The sequence below is a fragment of the Poromitra crassiceps genome (genome assembly GCF_964638095.1).
Source record: "Poromitra crassiceps genome assembly, chromosome: 8".
Taxonomy (NCBI): domain Eukaryota; kingdom Metazoa; phylum Chordata; class Actinopteri; order Beryciformes; family Melamphaidae; genus Poromitra; species Poromitra crassiceps.
This window is the reverse complement of record NC_139629.1, coordinates 22065489-22082554: the sequence shown is the minus strand read 5'-3', so window position 1 is coordinate 22082554 and position 17066 is coordinate 22065489. Positions and strand designations below refer to the sequence as shown.

The following is a 17066-nucleotide window of genomic DNA, read 5'->3' as shown; positions in this document are numbered from 1 at the left end:
GGGTTTCCTGCTGTTATGGAGGAAATTACTGTTCAAAACTATTGTTTAGATGTCTGACTCTTACTGATGCCAAAAATGAATGGTTAAAGTGACTGTTCTATCGAATTTCACAAAAAGCCGTTTATCTCTGAATAATTTTTCTGACGCTGAAACCATGCTGTATTCAACTGCTAATGCTTACATAACTACTAACTCTACAAACTAACTCTTTTAGACAGAGAAAGCACACATTCTATTAGTTCTTTTTAGATGATTGGTGTTCACGAAGTCTTAACAGAAAAGAATCCTCGGCTCTTGTAAAATGAGCCAGAATCCTCAAAAAAAAACCTGGCAGAACCTACCTACAGCATTGAAAAAAGGGCTGGCAGTCAATGTGTTAAAGTTACCAGCCAATTAGAATTTCCACTAGCCGAAATATTTTTCTTGAAATAAACCAGAATATGAGTGGGTTAATTTAACTCATTGAGTGCCAATGACGTCGATCGGCGTCAAATCAAATAGTAACGTAGAGTGCCAATGACGTCGAACGACGTCAAATGCGTTTTTTGACGGTGGGACGTGGATCAAAGCCGGATACATCTCCTGTAAAAATTTGGGGCATGTTGAACGTGTATAACCTATTTTACGGACCCATTAGGTGGCGACAGTGCTCTCCAGATTAGAGAAACCGCATCGGTATGCATCGATATGCATGAAGCATAACGTTAGCTGTGCCTGCAGCAGCCAATCTGCTCCCACAATTGAGCCCCTCCGTGTCCGCTGCGATAGCCCCTCCACATGATTAGTTGTGGAGTTGTTATTATTCTCAACTGGAAGCGCTGGGAGCCGGTGACAAATACACGCGGAACGCTGTGAAAAAGCTGGGTTTTCAGTGCAGAGCAAACGCAGCAGAGAGCCACCAGAGACACACCCACGGAGGAGGGGTTTGCAGTAGAGGGGGGTGGGGCACGCAGGGCAGCATACAACACCGACCCAGACAGACCCAGACAGCAGGCTCGATGGACAGATTGGCAAGCTAGAATATCTGATGCCCACCAGCAGTAAATCAAGACCAGCAAGAAAGTGTAGGGTCTGCGCACGCAGGGGCCAGCGCTGCTGGTTGCAGCTAAAAAATATTATTTTGCCAAACAAAATTCCTTTGTTTTCGCTGTTTTATTGAAGGAAATTATTTTTGAGGTGTCACTACATCAGAAAATATTAGCTTCAGAGTCAGTGATGTGCTTGAAATGCTTCATTTTACAAAAGGCTGATTATCTCAGCTTCTAGTTTGAAACGTCTGTTTTTGCTGAAAACAACCTATCTTCTCCAGGTGATAACTAAAGAACGGAAAATGATATCAATAAACTTTTTTTTGCTGATGATACAATAGAGTCTCATCGTTCTTTGGGCGTGTTCGGTGTTTACATAGTAATATCACACAATATTCTGTGGGCCTCGAGAAATCACTGAAAACGCTCTGAAAGGGCTGGCACTGGGAGCATCCGTCTTCCAAAAGTGGCTGGCACTCAATGAGTTAAGCATAAGTATTAGTAAGTGGCCCGGGATTCTCAAAGCCTGTGTTGAGGGTCACACAAGAACAAAAATGCACTCTTGAAGCTAAATAAATCCAAAACCAACGAGTTAATTATTTAAATGTTTACTGTACTTCAATGTAGAACAGTCATTTCTTACACATGAGATTACTTTTAGCCTTTTAGTCATAAAGATTATTGAAAGATATTCCATATTCCAGACTGAAATGTTATAACAGAAGTGGAGTATCGGCCAGAATGACATGAACATTTGGAAACGTATTCAGCGTGTATCTTGCATGTTGCGTTCAGGTGCACTATGTTGCCCATGTGTGGTATAATCCATCACAACAATATTATTTCACAAATTAAAAAAATCAACCAAGCACCACACTGAGGATCCATTGCACCTTGCCTCCTGCTGGTTTGAAGGGAACAGAAGGAACATCAGAGAGAGGAGAGAATGCCGTCCAACATAAACCAGCTATTTGGTTGGCTCCGAATTCGACACAGCCTGGAAATGTTGTAATTCTCTCCAGGTCCTTTTTTAGTTTAATTACGCTAAGAATATGGATGAAAACTTCACTGTAAGACATGCTTCTGTATTGTCAGAAGTGCGCTCTCATCAAATTAAGTCAATGGATTTCTCAACACTGTTTGTTGAAACGTGACCATTGAGCTATAAGAAAACCAACGCATTTTGTCCAGTAAAGTAAATTATTTTTGGACACCGGACCCAGCAAAACCCCTGTTCATGGGATGGTTACCTCTCCTGATTATAACAAAAAACCTAAATGCCAGAATAAAATGTTGGCATTTTACATTATCTGAAAACCAGGATATGTACAATATCAATGTAAATGTTATACTATCCTATAGTAGCCTACTATAATGTTATAATCATGTTTTCCAGTCACTCTTGAGCAAACTAGGCAACTAATAAAATATTATATTTTGTACAACAGTCGTATCTCCCGAACTTCAATATTTATACATTTGTATCTCTCAGGAATTTAATTATTTAATTTCTGGAAATATATGCAATATGATGACAAAATAGTCTATCTGAATCTGCAGACTTGATTCAATCTTTTTGAACCAGAAATAGCTTTAATGATGATGTAATGAGTGGTGTCCTATTTCCTAGGTAATTGATTTCAACCCCTCCCCCTTCTGGCTCCGTTTTGAAGGGCAAGGGGCAAAGCAGGGGGGACTCGAAAACAAGGGGTAGGGGTGGGCGTCCGGGTAGTGTAGTGGTAGATTCCCTGTCTACCAACATGAGGGTTGCAGGGCTGAGGGTTGCAGGTTCGCACCCCGTGTTACCTCCGGCTTGGTCGGGCTTCCATACAGGTACGATTGGCTGTGTCTGCGGTTGGGAAGACGGATTGAGGGTATGTGTCCTGGTCGCTGCACTAGCGACTCCTCTGGTCGGTCGGGACGCCTGGTCGGGGAGCAAAGGAACTGGTGGGAATAGCGTGATCCTCCCACGTTCTACTTCCTGCCAGTGAAGCTCCCCGCTGTCAGGCGAAAAGAAGCGGCTGGCAAATGCATGTGTCGGGGGAAGCGTGGTGCTACTCTACGGCTCTCCCCAGATCGGCAGAGGGTGGAGCAGCGACCGGGGCAGCGGGGGGGGGGAAATTGGCCAAGTACAATTGGGGAGAAAATGGGGCGGAAATTCAGAAAAAAACATAGGGATAGGGGTAAAAATAAGAAATAGATTTGGGCCCAAGTCACCTGGCCAGTTCTCCACTGATTCTCCTCACATCACAACTCATGTCAGTCGAGAGAGACACACCTGCAGCTGGCCAGCTGCTGAAGCCTGACTGGTGCCTGGTGATGATTGTCAGGGGGACAGACAGAAAAAAAACAAGTCTGCGCTGCAACAAAGTTCACAGCGCTTTGGTGAACCCGTCTTTGTTTTCTGACAAAATATGATATCAGACTATGCCAACTCTGAATACAGAACAACAGCAAGCAGTGACTGTGGTAACTTGACCTGTAACTTGTGTGGCTACATCCACAGCAGCACTGTTCAGCACTCGGTAAGTTGAACTACACATAATCTCTGCGGTTTGCTTTACGATCTTTGAAAATGGCTGTGATTTATCCAGACTCAATGAGGAAACACATTTTTTTTTAAAGAAAATAAGTCTCAGTAAAGAGATATTGTATAATGCTGCTTTGTCAGCCATTTTCTCAGTTTTCTCTGGTCATAGGGCTCCACTTTCAAAAATAATTGCACATTTCTACTACATAGGTGACCTATTTTTAATAAATCATCATATTCACAGCGGTGAATAATTAATTGGGACAAATGAGGGGTTTGATAAAATACTCTAATGCACTTAATTGAGCCATATGGGCCTATAAATGTAGAAGCTATTTGGACAAACGTTAGGCAACAAAGTCACTATTTAATTGTGAAACAAACAGGAAGGGCATATTTCCTAAAATGCTTATTGCTACAATAGACCATCAAAACTTCACAGTGTGTCAGACCATATATGGGCATGCTGAATAGCACCAGGACAAATTTGCAAATTTTAAAATGTCAGGCACCATTTCACCTGCAGTTGTATTGTTCTATATTTGAGATGTAGCTTGCAGAATTATGAATAAAGTTTACATTCTCACTGTCAAATGATTTGCCCCATGAGCTTGCATGCCACTAATGGCCACGTGTGGCTATATTTCATAATCTATTTTTCTTTGCTGTATCCTATTACTATTAGCTGCTGTTAACAGCACCCGTTACCCCATACATAGGGATCATTAATGTTAATCTGATCCACAGGCTGTCTGTGGCTTCTCACTTTCAATTCAAAACCCTGTTGGCGTATGAGACTGCTAAGGTGGCCTGTGTGCCCCCCTACCTGCAGGCCCTTACACCTCATCCAGTGCTCTGTGTGCGCTGTCTGTCACTACCAGCTACTTAGCTCTCCATTCCCTGCTACATCCCCTGCTGTGACTTGGCCATCATCCCACTCCAGTGAGAAGAGCTATGTCTTAAAGTGCTCTAATGTACTTTCCTACAATAAATGATCATTCTAGCATCATAGGAATCCTGTCATTGGAGTATATAACTGTGCCCTTCCTCTCCTTAGTATCAGTTTGCTTGCCATATTGGTGACCTAGGGATGTATTCGTCTTCCACTGTCGCACTCGTTGTAAGTCACTCTGGATGAGAGCATCAACTAAAGGCATAACATGTATGAATGGAAATGTAATGTACCTGTCAGATCTACATGACAGGCAGCACATGGGGGAGCTGCTGGCCCATCAACACATTCTGCGGAGAGCTTGACAGCACCGTCAAAGTGAATGAGCTGTAATCTGCACACGAGTGTCTGGGAGAGTCTGTATGATACAGACTGTGCATGTGATGCAGGCATGCACAGTCTGTATGATACAGACTGTGCATATGTGATGCACACATGCACAGTCTGTATCATACAAACTGTGCATGTGATGCAGACATGCATGGCATAACAAGTCAACAGACTTGACAGACTAGAACAACTTTTGCCAAAATGATATAGTAAGATTATTGTTGTTATTATTATTATTCGAATTTGCTACAGTATCTATCGTGATAATATCATTACCGTGAATTATTTTGACTGCGCTACTTGTGTAATGAAAACCGGACATTGTGACAGTACAGTACCCTAGCTGCTAGGGCGTGCCTACAGTACCTGCATCTGTGCATATGTGCTAGGGCCTAGCACATAATGCACGGATGCACGCGCGCACACAGACACACACGCACGCACACACACACACACACACACACACACACACACACACACACACACACACACACACACACACACACACACACACAGACAGACAGACAGACAGACAGACAGACAAACAGACACACACACACACACACAGACACACACACACACACACACACACACACACACACACCTACCTGACGGAGAAGGTGTGCAGGGGTGTGCGTCCAGGCTCATGGTGAAGCGGCGGTTGGGGTGAGAGGTCGGCAGACAGGGTGAGTCCAGCACCTTGGAGGAACACGGTGACGTGGGCGGGGAGCAGCTCTGGGCTCTCAGAGGTGAAGGTGATAGAGAGGAGTTGTCCGTAGCTGTACACCTGGAGGCCCAGGAACTTCTCTAGAGGGAGACAGGGGAGAGATGTTAGCCAGGTGAGTGGAGCTGGATCTCCTGCAAAGGTCTCTGCCAGGTCTCCGCTGTTATCTGCCATCAATACATATAGTGTACACTGTGGTGAATGTGTGTGTGTGTGTGTGTGTGTGTGTGTGTGTGTTGTGTGTGTGTGTGTGTGTGTGTGTGTGTTGCGTGGCCAGTTGAAGTAGCAAATACACTGAGAAAAATCTACCTTAACAAGTAATTTAGACTCATATTTAGCCTTCAGATCTTTTTCGGATCTTATCTCATTGAGCCAATGTGGTGAGATCCCTCCATTTGCTTCCAATGCAGTTTCACTTCTAGAAAAAGAGTGTCGTTAATATCTTGAAACAAGCCAGAATAAGGACGATTACTGCACTACTATCAACAAACTGACACTTGATTCTACAAACTTCTTGAAAATTGATTTCCATTTGAAGCAGGTAAAAATGTCTAACCCCACTGGCAGATTTTTAAAAAGGTTATTTTAATAAAAGTACGATTACTCAATAAAACCTTCAATGACTTGTTACAATTACAATGTATGTGTGTGTGTGTGTGTGTGTGTGATGTCTGCTCATTTCTCTCTTTCTCTCAGTGTGTGTGTATGTGTGTGTGTGTGTGTGTGTGTGTGTGTGTGTGTGTGTGTGTGTGTGTGTGTGTGTTGTGTGTGTGTGTTGTGTGTGATGTCTGCTCATTTCTCTCTTTCTCTCAGTGTGTGTGTATGTGTATGTGTGTGTGTGTGTGTGTGTGTGTGTGTGTGTGTGTGTGTGTGTGTGTGTGTGTGTGTTGTGTGTGATGTCTGCTTATTTCTCTCAGTGTGTGTGTATGTGTGATAGGGTAGACAGGTGCAGGCTTTTGGAGCCCACAAAGATCGCCATGGGAGTCTCTGTGTAATTACCCACCCTCTCATCTCTGACTCATTACAGCACATTAACAGGACTTCAAAGAGCCTAGCCGCATGCACGCACGCACGCACGCACGCACGCACGCACACACACACACACAAAGGGATTACCATAAAACCATAACATACACCATGCAAACGTTTACTTTAAGACTCCCCCCAAAACTCCATCCAACGAATCCAAGTTACAGTAGCTTTTTATCAAAACAGGTAAGCTGCCATTCTCTCCCAGGGCGTATGTGAGGCCATAGGTTGAGGCGATGTCTCGTCTAGGGATGGGACCGATCCGATCCAATATCGGTATTGGGTGCCAATACTGATATAATTCACAGATCGGAATCGGATTTTTATTTTTTTTGCAATTCCAGAATGGAGAAGCTGTTCATCTGAATATATAACTCTGTCTTGTTTATGTTTGAGCGTTTTGTAGCTTGTTTGTTGATTTGTTTGTATTGTTGAACTTGAATGATTTGTGTCTTGTAAGCCCAGACGGGCTGGGCACCTTGAATATGGTGCATGACACAGAAATAAAAATCTATCTATCTATCTATCTATCTATCTATCTATCTATCCAGCGCGGGCCGCACAGGGGGCGCTGGCCGTAATTTGCCCATGTATAATAGTATCCTTCTTTGCCTTGTATATTTTCTTAATTTTGTCTGCTTTTTGCAAGGTATATTTAAAAAAATATTTAATTGGCCAAATCTTTGCCTATATTGTATATTCAAGAAAAATATCTGTATCGGAATAATATCGGTATCGGCAGATATCCAAATTCAGGTATCGGAATCGGATCGGAAGTGAAAAAATGTGGATCGGTGCATCCCTAGTCTCGTCATAGACGTTGGGATAGCTGGCTCAGCCTGGCTGGGGATGTGGTCAGGGTGGGGTAAATCCCCCGTTCTATCGATTCACCAAAGTTAGAATTTAGCTGCTAGCCCAGCCCAGACAGACACGATCGGGGATTTGACCAGCGTAGTAAACGCACATCTAAACAGACGTCTTGTGTTCTGCTCTAGAATCCCCAAACCTGTAGTTTAGAGCCACAGCACCTTCCTTTGGTGAGTCATCCCATTGAGGTATATGGGCAGTTTTACCCCACTCGCGCGCCAGCCCTATAACATTTTGTGGGCGTACCCACACATGCCGACTGTCTTTATTCTCTACCAGAGTGTGAGTGAGGCCATTCTGAGTGAGCGGGTAGGTAAAAGTGACAGGCAACACGCTCGGTTGCCACCTTGTTTCTGGGCGTAATCATCTGTGAAGTGCAGCCTGAGCTCTCCTGGAGGCAGGCAGGGAGGTGCTGCGGACGTGAGGGGCTGCCTGTGTGCCTGGGAGAGATATGGCCTCTGGCGTCACTCTGAGCAATTCAGCTCTGCTCAGCGAACAGCCCCTCCACCACCAGCCTCTCTCTTTAGCTCTTAATGTAGCCGTGCCCCTCTGACGTCTAACAGCCACCTGCATAATGTTGATTACAAACTGCAGTACTTTTTGCACCTACTTTTTGAGTCTGAACAGACATCATCACTCTTGTGTGATTTTGGGTTCAATCAAAATAAACAATTAGACGTCTCATCAATAACAGCTGATTAGGAAAAGGGTAGAGGCATAAACACAAATACCAACACACTGTCATGCTATGCATATATGAGATTAACAGATAAAGAATCAAACGTTTCAAAGTGACATTCATACCATATATCAGTAATCTGGGAATCAATATATATATAGATAATGAAAAACAGCATGCATTGTTTCTCAAATTTCTAGAACAGACTGGTGAATGATAAAAAAAACAGCAAATTTGGAAAGAAGAAGGTGCTCAAACAACATCACAAATGGATAATCTGAGTCCAATGAGATATCACTCATGTCAATGGAACTTCGGGATCAATAGATAGAGTTGATCAATAATCAACCAATCTGGGGGAGTCGGGGGGCATAAATGACAGCACAAATCAATAGGACGATCAGGATCAGGATTGATCTCCTGAGGTCGATGAAATGTCACTCATGTAAAAGAGACAGATATATAACTTTTTATGGGGGGCGGGGGGAGGGGGGGTGTATATGTGGTATTAGCCCGGTAGATCTCAAATCTAGGCTTAGCCTTGTGACATAGTAAACTCAAGGAAGAGATGAAATGATGAGAGGAATGAGAACTTCTTATTACAGTACAAACGGTACATGTAAACTCCTTAATTGTGCAAAATGTGTTTGGACAAAATGTAAAACAGAAAATTCTGAAATCTTTGCCCCCTTTTAACTGTGCTGCTGTATGGCAGCCATGAGACATCATTTTGGTCTCTCTGATCAGTCGCCCAGACACACACGACTCTGCGCTCAACTGATCAGCATCCACCAGCAGCTGATCAGCCTTGCAGGAAGTTTATAATTGAGAATAGTCTCAATGGGGAGAAACAAGCAAAACTGTCGCTGCCATCTTCTTTAGAATATACAGTGGATAGAAGATGATGTTGCCTATTTTGGGGGAGCAACACAATAGTAATAGTGAGTAATGTAACAAATGACGATAACGGTACAAACACTGGAAACAGAAGCCGTGCCGCGCGTAAATTCTGCTCCGCGCCGCTACAACTTGTACTGACTTCCTGCCTGGCTGCTCGCGACAAAGTGCCGAAATGAAACTGCATGCGCTTCCAGATGCTAAAATAGTTGAAATGAGTAATTACGAAATATAATATACATCCCTAAGTGTGGGTGATGCGAGGCTGATATGAGGGTGATGCGAGGATGATATTCTCTCCTAAACCGCTCCTTTATGGTTGTACAGATGTTACTCATTTAAATGTGATCACTTTACTGCTGCACTGGCAGCAGTGAGGCGGGCTTTTGTAATGAAAATGAATAAATACATAAATAAATAAAAACTCACTCTTACTGCCATGGCAGTACCGCGGCAAAGTGGCCAAATGAAATGAATAACAGCTGTAAGTAGTTCTGCTTCAGAGATGGATCAGCTTGATCATTATATACGAATCTATCATAACTCACAAATTGGCCAAAGCGAGCTTGTGACCGGAAGGTCGTCTGTTCAATCCACCGAACCGGCAGGATAAATCTGGGTAGGGAAAGTGAAAAGCATTGCTTGCCCCTCCATCATTACCACCACTGAGGTGCCCTTGAGCAAGGCCCTTAACCCCCGACCGCTCCAGTGGAGCTGCTCAGTGGCCAGCAGATCAGACTGTGGTTGTACTGAGCAGCTTCTAGGTCTGAATGTGAACAGGGCACTCCTGAACAAGAGAGAAACTGCCCCTAAATAAAGGTTATTAATAACAATAATAATAATAATAATAATAATAATAATAATAATAATAATAATAATAATAATAAATCATGTGTTATCTGCTTTCGATTCATTGGCTGCTTGTTGGTGTGAATCAGTCACTCTTCACAATGCTGGGAGAGATGGAGAGATGTGTGTGTGTGAGAGCATTCAAATCAACGAGTTTTGAGCAACAACAAAAAAGAGAGAAGGAGAAGAGAGAAAAACTTGATCTTGTGCTACTTTGTTCCTGTGAGCGTGTCAGAGTGATGTGATGTGATGTGATGTGCACCGGCTGTGACACCGCTGACCCCCTGCCACAACAACTGATGGAGGCCCGATGACTTTTGCTGAAGGGCGCAGGAGCCGGCGATCAATCAGGGCTTTCTCCAACCCAATTAAATCAACTCCATTTCAATCAAATCACTGCCGCCTCACACAAACACTACTGCCACTGGCTCTAACTGACATCACTGCTTCCACACACAAACACTACTGCCACTGGCTCTAACTGACATCACTGCTTCCACACACAAACACTACTGCCACTGGCTCTAACTGACATCACTGCTGCCACACACAAACACTACTCCCACTGGCTCTAACTGACATCACTGCTGCCACACACAAACACTACTGCCACTGGCTCTAACTGACATCACTGCTTCCACACACAAACACTACTGCCACTGGCTCTAACTGACATCACTGCTTCCACACACAAACACTACTGCCACTGGCTCTAACTGACATCACTGCTGCCACACACAAACACTACTGCCACTGGCTCTAACTGACATCACTGCCGCCTCACACAAACACTACTGCCACTGGCTCTAACTGACATCACTGCCGCCACACACAAACACTACTGCCACTGGCTCTAACTGACATAACTGCTGCCACACACAAACACTACTCCCACTGGCTCTAACTGACATCACTGCCGCCACACACAAACACTACTGCCACTGGCTCTAACTGACATCACTGCTGCCACACACAAACACTACTGCCACTGGCTCTAACTGACATCACTGCTGCCACACACAAACACTACTGCCACTGGCTCTAACTGACATCACTGCTGCCACACACAAACACTACTGCCACTGGCTCTAACTGACATCACTGCTGCCACACACAAACACTACTGCCACTGGCTCTAACTGACATCACTGCTGCCACACACAAACACTACTGCCACTGGCTCTAACTGACATAACTGCTGCCACACACAAACACTACTCCCACTGGCTCTAACTGACATCACTGCCGCCACACACAAACACTACTCCCACTGGCTCTAACTGAGATCACTGCCGCCACACACAAACACTACTGCCACTGGCTCTAACTGACATCACTGCTGCCACACACAAACACTACTCCCACTGGCTCTATGAGTGAAGCGGTGTAAGTCCCATGGCTCTCGTGAAAACAGGTAAGTGACAAAGTTATCCAATGTTACAAAATTCCAGGTAGAAACCGTCACACATATCTTACCATTAAACATGTATTTGCAATCTTACTTACTGTATAACAGATCGCAATCAACATAAATAACTCACTTCAGATAATTGACCTCCCCCATACTTGGTCTCACCCAATAATCTCACTGATGATGTCAGCCAATAAATACAGAAAGTGGTTGGGTGCCTCCTCCTCTGACCCTGGACCACATGGTGAATGGTGAGGTTGCTCAGTAACAAAGAAGAACATGTTTAATTTATGTAATGCACAACTGAACCAATAAGCCACAATTAAACTTAATACAACTTATGTCAGTGTTTTACTTTAAGCAGATGGTGTTGGTGATGGTAGACTATGTAAACTGTAACCAAACAGAATGCAAAACACAAACAAACCCGGGATAGTATGTGTGTGCAACTTAAACTTTAATGTTGGAATTATGGTTAAAACAAGCATGGTTATTAGCAGTATGCTGATGGTAAAATGGGACAAATGGTGTGTTCTCAACCACTTTTGGCCCATTTCCACCGCTGGTATTAACGCGGCCTCACCCAGTTCGACTCGCTTTTTTGTCTCATTCCACAGGTCAAAAACCTGGACAGCCCGGGTTGAGTCGTGCTAGTTTTAGTCCCTGCTTGTCACAATCGCACAGATTAATCATAATAAATTAGACCAGAGTACCAGGTACGCCAGGTACTGTACCAGGTACAGTTTCAAGATGAACATGAAAAAAAAAAACTATCTGAAGAACATGAATTATGTCTGTTGGACAGCACTTTTACTGTTTTTCCATTGACATTGAGTAGGTTTTAGTTTTCAAATAACTGCTTTGATCCTACAATCTCTGCTTGCAACTTTATTATTATTATTATTATTATTATTATTATTGCCGGAATGGGTCAGCCAAGAAAGGTCTCAGGGATTGACTGACTGACTCCCGTTGTTGAAACATGCATGCGTGACAAGCCTAGTTAAGCCGGACCAAGATTGGTGCTGCTGCTCAACACTCACACATGCTTACGTCAACAATGGGGAGTCAGTGACTCAGTCAATCAGTGAGACGTTTCCTGGCGGGTGCGTTCCCGGTGCTGCACTAGTCCAGGTCTGACTTAACTAGGCTTGCCTAGTCTTCTGCTTATTCTTGCTGTTTGTGTGTTCCCTGTTTTACAGACTGTCTATGTTTGATGTCAGAGCTGATTGGCAGGAAGAGAGACTTTTGGCAGAGGAGGAGAGGAACGTTGTTGAGATGAATTGTTTAGAAGAGGTGAGACAAAATATCACTATCACATTTTTTGCCACACACACTCACTCACTCACACACTCTCTCTCTCTGTATCCTGATTCTTTCTTTATATCTTTCTCTATGGAAACAGGGAGACACCAGTGGATCCAGAGGTCAGCAGTGTGACAAAACATTCACAACACGTCAAAGCTTAAAGATTTATCAGAGAGTTCATTCAGGGGAGAAGCCATACTCCTGCCAGGACTGTGGGCACTCTTTCAGTCGCTCAGATCACCTAACAAGCCACCAACGCATCCACACTGAAGAGAAACCCTACAGCTGTGACCAATGTGGGAGGAGCTTCAGTCATTTAAGTACTCTAAAAGAACACCAACGCATTCACACTGGAGATAAACCCTACAGTTGTGACCAATGTGGGTGCAGGTTCAGTGAGTTAAGTACCCTAAAAACACACCAGCGCATTCACACTGGAGAGAAACCCTACAGCTGTGACCAATGTGGGAGCAGCTTCTGTGAGTTAGGTACCCTAACAAGACACAAACGGATCCACACTGGAACTAAACCCTACAGCTGTGACCAATGTGGGAGCAGGTTCAGTCAGTTAAGGAACCTAAAAACACACCAACACATCCACACTGGAACTAAACCCTACAGGTGTGAGCGCTGTAAGAAAATGTTCACTCTGACATCTAGTCTAAAGAAACACAGCTGCCTCTAACCTGCTGAAGAGAGCCTCCACTATCTGTTGCTCAGGCAGCTTTCAGAGACACAACAGGTGGACTTCTGTTGAATCAATTTTAATTGTTTTTTTCTAGTTTTTCTCTACTGTTAATTGTTTTATATATTCTATTTTGTGATTGTGATTTACTGGCGATTAATTGTCCAGCTCTAAATAAAGTTCATTGAGAGCAAACTCCTGACTGTGCAGAATTAAGTTTATTTCTCAGCCATAAATCTTGGCATTGGAGTACTAGAATGTAAACGATGTAAAGATGTCATTACAAAGCAAATAATGGTTTAGATGAGAGCTTGTGAAACTGATGGTAAAACGTTTCATTTGTGACAGCAGAATAACATGGAGCTAATACCGGCATACATTTTTCTGACCCATCACATGGATTGTCATATTTTGTATTCAGAGATTGTGTCCTCTTTCTTTCTTCCTTCCTCCCTCAGTTCCCCTGCTGCTTCAGAGTCAGATTGTCCTCTGCTCCAGATATGAAAAGGATCAACGTCAAGGGCTGTTCTGGACAGGCAGCTGAGATGAAGGATGTTAGACGGTGTCCCCCTTTAGCATGAATACCAGTAATGTAATTCATGCACAAATGACATCACTGGTCCACAACTTTACTCAAATCAACTCTCAATAACTGTCAACTTAAACGAACGACTTCAAACCTGTTTACAGTTTTCTGATATACTACTGATGTTCTAATCGGCGGAGTGTTCCTTTAACGTCCAGCGGATTCAAGTGCACGGGGCCGAGCTCGTTGGCAGTGTGTCAAAGCAACTGTTTAGAGAGAGAGGGGCTTCGTGTTCATCCATGATAGATTCTGGCAGCTGCACTCAAGTGTTCAGTGGGCTGTTTACCCCTGTGCCACCACGGGGACTTGAACCTTCCTTGTGTTCACTGTCAAACAGATGGGGGGGGGGGCACACGATTCAGAGAGAAGCGCGCGTGTCCCTGAGTACACACACACACATGCACGCACACACACACACACACACACACACACACACACACACACACACACACACAATACAAATGCAAATGCCTACATCGATGCATTGGACAGCTGCACGCTAAGATGGCTTGTACAACTTCAAGAAATAAGCACACAGAGTCACAAACGCATTTGCTTGCACAGGCACGCACTGACAAATATTTGCATCTACATTTTAGACATTTAGACCAGTGCAGCCGTAGAATAAACTACATTTTTTTTTAGCTTCCAATCCAGTCCAATAGTAAGCGGTGCAAGGTTCAAAGCCACAGCGTCTAGATAACACACTGAACAAATAGCCATGTGGTGCTGGTGCAGAGGTGCTAGGTAAAGCAATACAATCCAGGGGGAAGGCTACATACACATTTATAAACAAGACAGAAGCCTGTAGAGAGAAGATATGGCAGATAAGGTAGCGTATTACTTAGTGGGGAGAGGGAGACATGAGGTGTTTGTTGAGAAGCATTTTCAGGTTATGACAAAAGACAAGGAGTGACTCGGATGTCCTGACTGGGTTGGCATGTTCATTTGACAATAGATGCAGATACGACAGATGTCTCGTCAGTCGTCATAAACGCTGGCGTAGCTGGCTGGGGGCATGGCCAGGGTGGAGTAAATACTCCCGTTCTCCCCATTCAGCGTACTTAGCATTTAGCTGCTAGCCCAGCCCAGGCAGACAGGATCGGGGGTACAACCACCGCACTAAACGCACATCTGAATAGACGTCTACGTACCTGCTCTAGAATCCCCAATCCTGTAGTGTAGAGCCGCAGCACAGTACGCAGGCCAAATAATGTGTTTGAATGTTTGAATGATAAAAGGAGCTGTCCATCAGCACCACACAGCAATCACAAACTAAATACACAGCAATCAGAAACTAAAAGTGAGGGGCTGCCTGTCTGCAATATGCTAATTAACAAATAATGTATTACAAATGAAAGAATAGTATCATTCAACAATGGAGAAATGCATTCCCATGCATAATAATGATTTACTTTTTCTTTCTTTCACAAAGATCGTAATGTTTTGCAAATGATTTGGTATACCACTTGCAGTACCGTTGCGGCCCACAGGTTGGGAATGTCTGCACTACATGGCTACAGGCTGAATGTCACGATGGCCAGATTGAGAAGGGAGACACTCACAGGTGCTTTTTACTTGACTTTATTCGTATTTTGCAGACGCCTTTATCCAAAGCGACTTACAACATAATCATATACAGCACACAAATAAAACAGATGAATAGACAATAGAAAACAATAGTAAAAATAGGAGAACCCTTCTCTCTCATGCTATTTGGATGGATCTCTCCCTGGCTACAGCACGTTCATTTTGCCCTGGTCCAAAACTCCTTCTCAGAAACCATTGAGACCTTTTAGGAATACAGCCTGGACCTCTGCTTAATGTGACAGAGAGCTGATTTGAGTTTCCGCAATGATGTAACTAAGGATTGTGCCTGTGCTCAATCTGCAACACGGCCTGATATTTCTGGAGCTGGGTGGAGCGAGCACACATCCTGCACACGCGTACTCTCTCTCTCTCTCTCTCTCTCTCTCTCTGTCTCTCTCTGTCTCTCTCTCTCTCCGTCTCTCTCTCTCCACCAACTCAATCAAAAGGAAGCAGATTTGATTCTGCATGTCGCCTACATGACACACGACGAAACCCAAGAAAAGCCGTTGTTGTGACAAATGCATGGGGAATCATATGAATTGCGTTGTGTTCAATGTGGCGTTGTCACTCAGAATTATAGCGCCTGCTTTGGTGAGTGCGGGGGATTATTTTTAAAACTAAAAGAGCCAGTGGCAGCTGGGCTGAGTCTGCTTCCAAAGCTGCTGCCGCCTCTGGTCTAATCTTGAAAGTACAGTAAGTGTACACACACACACACGCACACATGCAACGCTAAGGAAACGAAGGCGAGAGGAAATTAGATCATTAATAAGGATGGCAAGGCAATAGATGTCTGCATTTTTACTGTGTGGAGGAACAACACAAACAAGCGCTGCGCTAAGGAGATAAGCAGCCTGGCACAAAGCAGCTCTTGGCCAGTTAGGCCTCTAATCTCTGTGTTATGGCCTGCAGAGACACCAGACTTGTGGACCATGGGAAAAACAGTGACACAAAAAAAAAAACCCTACTGAACACCAACTATTACTGGATGTATATTAATACATAAACTAATCCATTAAATTAATCCGTAAGCAGGCAAGGAATGCACTCGTGTGCACGTGTCTGGCACGTCAACACACTCCGACTTGCACATCCACAACTTAATGCAAGAAAAAAAAAAAAAAAATTGCCTATCACATCCTCTTTCAGCTGTGAGCTTTTCATCCTTCTAAAAAAAAAGAAAAAAAAAAGGAGAAGATGCCTCCAAAATGGAGTCGCTTCCTGTGATCACGCATTTTGGGGCGTAAAAACCTCCAGGACATGGCGTTAATGGGATTGGTCCTGCTTGCCGGGCACCGCCGGCTGGAACCGACTTAGTGGCGACAAGAAGGAAAACCAAGCCAATTTTCACTTTGTTGCCTCTCCAGCATGGCCAAGACATCCAATTCCAGCAGGACTTTGCTGCTGGGGCGGCTGATAGAGAGGGAGCCTAAGTCCTGTCGCTGGGCCAGCTTATTCCCTTATCTTCTAATGGGCCTGATAAGGGACCGGAGGAAATGGTCAGAATAACCACCGTGTGACCCATTGCCAAAATAGCCTGATTAATCTCACTGGGGAACAACAGGAACAAGCTACGCATATTATAGATGGTGTAGCGTACTTAC

The 17066-nt window shown here is 44.0% G+C and overlaps 1 protein-coding gene across 1 annotated transcript in view; it reads right to left on the bottom strand.

Annotated features, from left to right (window-relative positions):
• The window catches only part of lamc3 (laminin, gamma 3), a gene marked incomplete at its 5' end in the record, with an annotated part of 191099 nt that overhangs the window by 83154 nt on the left and 90879 nt on the right, over window positions 1-17066 (bottom strand). The window contains one exon of the mRNA XM_083642378.1: window positions 5449-5647. Coding sequence (XP_083498504.1) covers window positions 5449-5647 — 199 coding nt within the window. The remainder of the gene's footprint in view (window positions 1-5448; window positions 5648-17066) is intronic.